The sequence below is a fragment of the Leucopleurus acutus genome (genome assembly GCF_964270905.1).
Source record: "Leucopleurus acutus genome assembly, chromosome: 14".
Taxonomy (NCBI): domain Eukaryota; kingdom Metazoa; phylum Chordata; class Mammalia; order Artiodactyla; family Delphinidae; genus Leucopleurus; species Leucopleurus acutus.
In genome coordinates, this window is record NC_139156.1 from 30,086,996 (window position 1) to 30,096,233 (window position 9,238).

The 9,238-nt window shown below is 51.6% G+C and overlaps 1 protein-coding gene across 4 annotated transcripts; it reads left to right on the top strand.

Annotated features, from left to right (window-relative positions):
• The first annotated feature begins 569 nt into the window (after positions 1-569).
• On the top strand, positions 570-9,226 carry AVPI1 (arginine vasopressin induced 1). Of its 4 annotated transcripts, none has more exons than XM_082854918.1 (3): positions 570-639; positions 6,980-7,267; positions 8,469-9,226. In XM_082854918.1, exons 2-3 carry the CDS (start codon positions 6,981-6,983, stop codon positions 8,626-8,628), a joined length of 447 nt encoding a protein of 148 aa, XP_082711044.1. In that variant the 5' UTR covers positions 570-639; position 6,980; the 3' UTR covers positions 8,629-9,226. The 4 variants fall into 4 exon arrangements, with proteins under 4 accessions (XP_082711044.1, XP_082711045.1, XP_082711043.1 ...); XM_082854919.1 differs by lacking the exon at positions 570-639 and adding an exon at positions 649-989; XM_082854917.1 differs by lacking the exon at positions 570-639 and adding an exon at positions 649-871.
• The last annotated feature ends 12 nt before the right edge of the window (positions 9,227-9,238 follow it).

The window sequence follows — 9,238 nt, forward strand, 5'->3', positions numbered from 1 at the left end:
TCTGGCTTTGAAACCAAAGGTCTTACCACCGCACTGACTGTCCCTTCCTCTCCCGCAAAGCTGCAGCCAGAAGACAAGTGGTCTGGGAGTTGAGTTTAAGGAGCTGCAAGTCTATTTATTTGCAGAGGGCCACATGCTGCAAGGAACTCGGCGCCGCGCGCAAAGGCCTCGGGCCCAGGGGAGGGGGGCATCCGTCACGTGTAACCAGCACGGCCAGCCGTCGCCGCACCCCGGGGCAGGAATGCGGCCCCGCCCCCGCTCCCGAGCCAGCAAAACCGCGCTCTTCCTGAGGACTGACGTCAATGAAGGGGGCACCTCCGCGCGCTGAGCGAGGGCCGCCTGGGGCGGAGGGAAAGGGCCCGGGAGGACACGCCCCTCTCTGCTGCTCCGCCGCTGATTGGACCTGGGGCTTCTTCGCACTCGGATTTCGAGGCCTTGGGAGAGAAGGGGGCTAGGCGGGACACGCCCCTCACCCCTCTGCCGCCGCCGATTGGCTCACGGAGTCTCCGAGTTCGATTTTGGAAGGCTCGCGGGGCGCTCACACCAAAGCTCGGCAAAGGATTGGCTGTTCCCGAGCCAGGGAGCGCTTTCTCTGGGGAACGGCGGCTGTGACCGAGGTGGCCCGCCTCAGGCGGCCAGGTACGTAGGTTCGGCAGCCTGGCTTGAGCTGCGGTGGAAGCGAGTGGGCGGGCCGTCAGAGCAGGGTTGTCGCCGGGACCCGAATTCCCAGGCCCACTTAGAGCCCGTCGTTGTGCGAAGCGGCCACGTCTGAGCCCGGGGGCGGACCCGTGCTGGGGATATCGCCGTGTGACCTCGACCGGGATACCCCCTCCCAAGGTCTTGTCCTGTTGATGAGCGCCGTCCGGTCCCTGTAAGCACCGTCGAGGCAGGAAGCCCGCCCTTTCGAAAGCCGTGCAAGGGGTTGGGGTGGGTGCATCTTAGCTGACCCCATCCCGATTTGAGGTCTGTCGGCTCTGCCCTTCAGCGTGGTGAGTAATCGCTCTAACTCCCCGCGGGGCGGTGGAGTGTCGAGGGCACAGAGGCTGGCTTGGGAGACCTGACTTTCGATCCCTGCGCCTTCCAAAACCCGCAGAAGCAGATAGGCCGTTTCAGAGCCTCCTGGGTCCTTCTTCCCCCAGAAGACCTCGTCAGCCATCCGGCAGGAACAAAAATAGCAGTGGTTGAGAGCGTGCCCACGATCCCAGCCTCGTCACCTACCACCTGTGTGACTTTGGGAAGTTACTTAACCTTTGTGGGCACGGCTTTCTCATCTGTAAAATGGGTGTAACAATAATAGTGCCTCCTCATAGGGGTGTTGTGAGGATTAAAGATATTACTCCTCAGAAAGTGCTGTTCTGCACTTGACAGGGAGCAAGATGCCTCAGTGGCAGCGATGATTTAAAAGTCCACCGATGAATCCATCTCCCTTTACTCTCTTCTCCCAAGCGTGAAGGTCCCTTCTGAGCGAGTTTCATGACAGTAGTGAGGATGGAAATGGCAGTGACTCTGTAGTCCCTGGCGGTTAAACAGCCTCTCTCCCTTGCGCCATTCACTCACGATGTAATGTACTGGCGTAGATGCTTTGGCATCTTTTATCTCCCTATCCCCTAAGGGTTATTTATTCTCACCACTTTGATGATGTGCAAATTGAGGCAGGGGAAAACCGAGGCCTGCCAAGGTACCCAGTTATCAGAGGCAGAGCCAGAATTCAGGGTTCTTGAACTCTTGAAAAGAGTTATTCCTAGATCTAGCAGGAGTTTACTTCCAGGTCATATCTGAGACTTGATCTGGGGGAAGGGGCCATTTCCTTTCTTTACCTCCCAGGACACAGAATTGGAGACCAGCCTGTGTCCAGTTCTCTCCTGGTTGAGCTAGGCCCACAAGGCCATTTGGACTGAGCCTCCTGCTTGAAAGGGCCACTGATTTTGGCTGCTGTCCAGTGGCACGTCGGTGCAGGGAAGCAGGCCAAGACCACAGGTGTTGATTTGGGCCTTGGGCCAGAGCCTCCAGTTCTTTTTCTAAAGAGGCCCTTGGCCTCTGATTACAGATTATTACCATCACCAGCATTATCTGAAGGGGGTGAGCGAGGGCCCAGTTGCTGCCCAGGTCATACAAGTGTGTTGTGCCTGTCATAGTTGCCTGTACCTCCCTGAGACTACAGAGAGAATGGCTGTCTGAACTGAGCTTCATACGTTACAAAGAACATTGAGTTGGGCACCATATTTATGTACTGCAAATTCAGTGCATGGTGAGTCACCTTTTAAATATATTTCTTTGTAAGAGCCCTGCAGTTCATTTATTGCCTGTTTCAAAACAAGTTGAACTTCATTTTCAACATTTGATATTTACTTTGGGAGTTCGTTTCTAAGCTAGTTTGGATCAAATTGAAGTATTTCACAATTAGTCTTTACACATTTGCTCACAGACCCATACCTATTTTTTATGTCAGCTCTGAAATGAAAGATCCATTTATAATCTTTTAATAGATCCGTGGTTTCACTTCCCAGTTTAAAAAACTGCCATTGTTCAAGTACACACGGACTTCCCTGGATTCAGGTCTTGTCCAGGAAATTCGTGGGAAAGTAACACATTGAATAAGGCAGGAAATTTGTTTCTGATAATAAAAGTGTTCTGATTCAGTTTTCTCAAAGTTTACCAGATAGTCCTACGTGAAATCCACTGATGTTTATTCCCAGCCTCACTCTGCTGTCTGAATCCCAGAGTGGGAGGCAGAGCCAGGAGTGAGGGGCCTCAAAATCTGGAGGTGCCAAGGCCTCTCGAGATTCATGGAGGCTGTGGTTGAGGCTGAAGGCTCAGACTCTCCCAGATGGTTCCTTGTTGGTGTGTTTGTAACTCACTGTAACTCTATAACTGGCCGCTGGAGGCTAGAGGCAGGAGGCAGGGGCTTGCAGGGCCTTGCAGCCCTGGCAGAGGTGGCTAGACCATCTGGGAGGTCAGGCTCCGAGCCACATCCTCCCTGAGGCAGCCGCTGCTACTTGATCCCATTGCCATTCTCTCTGAAGGGAGGGTGAGATTGCCTGAGTCTAAGAAAAGAACTGTCACCCCTTCTCCCACCACCAAGATCAGTCTGCTCGTCTGCTCCAGGCTTGGCCATAGCCAGCCTAGGTCACGAGAATGCTTTAGAGCAGTGAGTTCTCTGTCTTCTACCAGACCCTAACCCCACAGCCCACAGCAGCACAGCAGGGTCTGGCCTCCAGGGAAGACTGAGGAGGGCAGAAAAGGGAAGCTACTGGTGGGGAAGTTCCCTGGCACTTAATGAGCCAGACCTGTCCACACATGTTGCTCCTGGGCCCTGGCAGACAAGCAAACCCATCTCTGCTTCCCTACGAACCTAGCCTTGTCATGGAATCATTGACTCAACACCAGCACACGTCCTTGGAGACCACAAGCATCAATCTGTCCTTTCAGATGTAAGAGGGAAACAGGCCCACAGAGGCCATGTGAAGTGCCTGAGGCCTTTCAGCCCGTGAGTGGCAGAACTAGGGCTCGAACCTAGTCCTCTGACTCATAAGCCAGTGCTCTGTGCACTGGGCCGGGTTGCAGTTCCAGATTTCTTTTGTGGAGGCTGGGGATCTTCCTCTTCAGAGTGCCACAGGTTCATGGCTTCAAGGCTGGGGCAGCCTGTCACCTGGTAAAGAGCTCTGGTGCTAGTGAAGATTAAAATAAATTCCACAACCCCACTGCTGCCTGGTATGTGGGACATTCACTGTTCTTCCCTTTCCACTGGCAAGTTTACCCCCTTTGTGAATTAGATAAGAATAGTGAAACAGTCCTCACAGAAGTGATGGGAAGAACTGTGCTTTGAGCTGCCTGGCTGTGAGGGCAACTTGGTGGTTTAAAAGCTCGGGCTACAGTCATTAAAATGAGGTTCTGGCCTCCGCTGAGCCAAAGATATGTATTTCAGCTACTCTTTAGTCCCCTTTGAATGGCAATGAGGATAACAGTGCCTGATTCCTAAGAACTGTTTTGAGGATGAAATGATATCACACATGTCGCTGATTCGGAATAAACACCCCATAGTTAGCTTTAGTTTCTCTTTATCAGCCTGAAAGTGTTACTTGGTGACTGTTGTTGTCTGGTCACAGTATATTTACATCATCAAGCACTGGGGGTTTAATTACCACGCATATTAGGTCTTAACTGGATTCTCATAATTGTGCCTATGGAGAGGCAGATTTTTTTTTTTTTTTTGCGGTACGCGGGCCTCTCACTGCTGTGGCCGAGGCAAATTTTAAAATTCCCATTTTCCAGATAACAAGTACATTTTTTTTTTAACTTTTTTTTTTTGGCCACGCCACACAGCATGCGAGATCTTAGTTCCCTGACCAGGGATCGAACCCGCGGCCCCTGCAGTGGAAGCGCAGAGTCTTAACCGCTGGACCACCAGGGAAGTCCCCCAAAAAGCACAATTTTTATGAAGTTCATTTATCTGACAGTCTTCTGAAGGTTTATTTTAGTTATTAAATCTTTTCAAGAGAGTGGGATTCTTATGATAGAAGGCCTAGAAACTGGAACAGGGTGAGTGTGGAAATTACTGGAAGGAGGATGGCTACTGGGATGAGGAGGAGGGATGGCCAGGGCAAGGAGGGGGACAGTCATATCTGAGGAGTCTGAATGAGAAGGAGAGATGGCTCAAATTCTCAAGACCATAAAAAGCAGGTGAGGGCTTCCCTGGTGGCGCAGTGGTTGAGAGTCCGCCTGCCGATGCAGGGGACATGGGTTTGTGCCCCGGTCCGGGAGGATCGCACATGCCGCGGAGCGGCTGGGCCCGTGAGCCATGGCCGCTGAGCCTGTGCGTCCGGAGCCTGTGCTCCGCAACAGGAGAGGCCGCAGCAGTGAGAGGCCCGCGTACAACAACAACAAAAAAAAATGCAGGTGAGAGTAAGGGTTACTTCGGCAGGTGGGCTGAGGATGGATAGGAAACTGCTGATGCTCTTATTTATATGATTCTGGTTTTTTTTTTAAATAAATTTATTTTATTTATTTATTTTTTGGCTGTGCTGGGTCTTTGTTGCTGCACATGGGCTTTCTCTAGTTGCAGAGAGCCGGGGCTGCTCTTCGTTGCGGTGCACGGGCTTCTCATTGCGGTGGCTTCTCTTGTTGTGCAACACAGGTTCTAGGCACGTGGGCTTCAGTAGTTGTGGCTCACAGGCTTAGTTGCTCCGCGGCATGTGGGATCTTCCCGGACCAGGGCTTGAACACGTGTCCTTTGCACTGGCACGCTTAGCCACTGCGCCACCAGGGAAGTCCCTGATTCTGTTCTTTTGCACTTTTTACAGTGAGCATGTACATTTTTAATTTAAATATATTTTAAATTTGATTTCCCCCTTTGTAAGCCAGTTGCTGTTTGATAGGTATCTCTATAGCTGGCTGTGGAATGAGGTCTGACTTAGCAACCAGGCCTTCCTTGTTAGGCCCAGGACTGTGAAGGGTGAAGGGAGCACAGGCAGGCCTTCAGCTGGCTCAGGCCAGGCTGCTCAGAGGAAAAGGAGGGTCTACATTACACCCCTGACCCAAGTAAAAAAGTCAAAGAGGCCAAGAAGAGGGGCATTTGCATTTATTTAGCTCCCACTGGGGACCTGATACCACACTAGACCCATTTAATCCTCACAGTAATCCTGAGAATTGATTATTAGCCCAATTTTACAGTTAAGCAAACAGGCTCAGAGAGGTTGAGTAACTTGCCTAAGGTCACAGCCAGGAAGGTGGCAGAGCTGGGATTCAAACTCAATTCTGTGTAATGCCAAAGTCCTTGGTCTCCTGGTCTCCAGTCTATTTTCCAATGCCATAGCTTTTTCAGGCTGTAGTGAAGATAAGGATAAGGTGGGTGAGCCTCTTATCCCTTTATCATTCAAAAACAACTATCTAGAACTGAGGTAATTCGATTTTCATTTCTTGCATGTGAGGAGGCAGGGGCATTGACCAGAGCCTAACTTTTATTGAACTTAGTATCGATTTCTGCCTCTGCCCTGATAGGATATTCTAACCCTGTAACCCCTTCTTCTGCCCCTACCTTTGCCTCTGTGGTCCTCTGGACTGTGGTTAGATATGATTGGTCTCTTTCATACTGTGTTTACTAAATTATATGGACTAGGTTCATCCCCAGGGTCTTGAAAATAGAAAGTGGGATGACCCTTCTCAATGTTGTAGATGGAAAAGCAAATGAGTGGTCTTAATGCTTTATATGTCTTCACTCAGTCCTCACAGGACTTCTACGAAGTAGGTACTAGTATGGCTAAGTTCCACAGGAAGCAGATGAGGTGTGGAGGGTCACCCAGCCAGTAAGTGGTGCAGGCGGCCAGAAGCCGGATTCCCACCTGGGAGCCCAGGTCCACAGCCCCTCTCTTCCTTCTGTGCCACGAAGCTTAGGTCTCAGCATCAGAGTATTCTGGATTGTTCTTCAGCTTCCTCATCTGTGACATGAGGAGGTTAAAAAGTACCTTCCTCATAGGGCTGTTGTGTTCACATTTCAACGATGTTATGTGAATACAGCTCTTACAGTGAAGCGTGATACATAAGTGCTTAACACGTTTCAGCTGCCGCTGCTACAGGCGTTATCACTAGGACCCGGGGTCTGCGTGGACTCCACAGCCAGACAGACTTGGGTTCTACTTCTGGCTCTGCACTTACACATGGCTTTGTGCCTGCAAGAAAGTCATTTAACATCTGGGGTGCGCTTCTTCATCTGTAAAGTGGAGATAAACAATCCTCACCTTCTGTGACCCTTAATACATATGTCAGGCACATAAGCACTTTATAGTATAGTTTGACTGTCATCATCATTATTATTTCCCCAAGGTGCTCTGGGAAATTAGAGTGATTTTAAGTCAAGACTTCCTCCACTTCGGCTCCTGGAGAATAGAAACACCAGAAGCCCTTGCGTTAGTCAGGACCCCAGGGCTTGGGAAGGGCCCGCTGAGCTGCTGACCTCCCTCCCTGTTCTTTCCTCCGCACCCAGGATGGGTACCCCCGCCTCTGTGGTGAGCGAGCCGCCCCCTGGGCAGGCCCCGACAGAAGCCCGGGGCCGCAAGCAGGCCTCGGCCAACATCTTCCAGGACGCTGAGCTGCTGCAGATCCAGGGCCTGTTTCACCGCAGCGGGGACCAGCTGGCCGAGGAACGAGCGCAGGTCGTCTGGGAGTGTGCAGGGGACCACCATGTGGCGGAGGCCTTGAAGAGGCTGCGCAGGAAGAGGCCCCCTCGGCAGAAGCCCCTGGGCCCCTCGCTACACCACTGCAGCCGGCTCAGGTAGGCCCCTGGGGCTGGAGGGCCGCGGGGAGGAGAGCACTAACATGCCCACTGTACCCTTTCCTGGCTCTGGGGCCTGGAGCTGCTAACCTGGCCTCACCTCTAAGTACCTACCACTGGGGTTGTTGTGAGGTCTACACAGCGCTTACTTACCATGTGGTTGACACTTAGAGGTTGCTCTTACTACTGGAATCATCTATGACCCTAACCCTACTCCCATGGGAACGGGTGCCTGGGTCCTCTCAGTGCCACCTCATTTCGCAGTGATTCTCCACCAGGTGCGAGGGACTATGGTCTGGAAGAAAAAACAATCCTGTTTACCTATTGCTGAACAGGTAACATTCAAAAGTAAGCCTGGTGAAAACCTTGGCTGTGGGATTACTAAGAAAATAGCATAAGAGAGTACTGTAGAGACATCAAGGGTTAAAAACGGTTGAGAAACTTTACCTTAAACTTTCCCTAGTCCTCCACCTCTTTGCTTATTAGGTCACTGCCAGCTCAGGAACAGCAAGCCCCAAGAGATCAAGTTGAACCACATGGCCTAACCAATCACTATGGGTTACACGCTGGGCCCACAGTCAGAATATCAGATCCGAGCAGGCCTTCTGAGATCACCAGGTCCAGGGGCAGCAAATCAGCTTCATTGCTCATATTAGTTCCAATTGATTAGTAATCCCTACTGAAATCATCTTGAGATGGATACTTGCCCTCTGGTCTTGTATCAGGACAGATTAATGATGTCTGCCATGAGTACAGGATGAGGAAGACGGAGAAATGCTGAGTGTCTCACCCCCTGATCTAGCCCCACTCTCTTTACAAAAGAGCAGTCTGAAAGCTTTGCCTTGTCACGCAGCTCTTTGGCCAGAGATGAGACCAGAGCCCTGGTCTCATTTGGCCCTGAACAATGTTTGTTTTGTTTTTTAATATTTATTTATTTGGCTGCGTCAGGTCTTAGTTGCAGCATGTGGGATCTTTTAGTTGTGGCATGCGGGACCTTTAGTTGCGGCATGTGGGATCTAGTTCCCTGACCAGGGATCGAACCCAGACCCCCTGCATTGGGAGTGTGGAGTCTTAGCCACTGGACCACCAGGGAAGTCCCCCTGAACAATGTGTTTTAATAGTTCACCATGACCAAAATCTCTTCAGTCCCTGTACTGTCCTTCCTATTGATGTTGGCTTAAAACACACTTGTTCCCTGCAGAATCACAGAGTCCCGCGCTCCACCGGCCGACCCACAGAGCAGTGCCACGGAGATGGCTTCCAGCGGGCAGTATCTAAACTCCAGGAGGACGAATGCCAGGATCCGCCGGAACTGGAGGAAGCCAGGTCCCCCAAGCTACCTTCATCAGATCAGACACTGATCCGGGGAAAGGGCTGGGAACAGCTCTATCTTCCCCAGGATTCATAGGGACTTTTGCCAAAGGGTCTGGGGAAGCGAAGAAGGAAGAGAGCTGAGGCAGACAGCCCCACTGCTGCCACTGGCCTGCTCGAGTCAGAACAGGCCCGGAGGCTTCCACTGAGCTGTTATATGGGACCCATTCCTCACCAGATTGAGGAGAAACAGTGACCGTTCCTGCCTCAGCCCTTCTCAGTTTAACACTATACCTGGGCTGCATGATATTCCCCTGGGAGTCAAGGACAGGCACTCAGACTCAGCATCTCACCACTCCTGCTACCGACCCTCCTACTACTACCGTAACCCGTGGTCCAGCAGCTTGTCCCACACCCCTGCCCCTTCAGGCCAGCACAAGGAAACCATAGTTTAAGTGGCAAAATAAAACCATTCGCATCAAGAGCTTTGTGAGTCTGTCACAGAAGGGGAAGATCCAGAATGGACACTCTGGAGCTGGGGGTGAGGCACTGGGCTCGCTGCAGGGAGGGAAGGAAGGAGAAAATAGGGCTGGCCTCCTTTACCAGAGGCTGTCAGACTGGGAGGCGAGATGGAAGCCTCTCCACAGGCAGTCCTGGTCC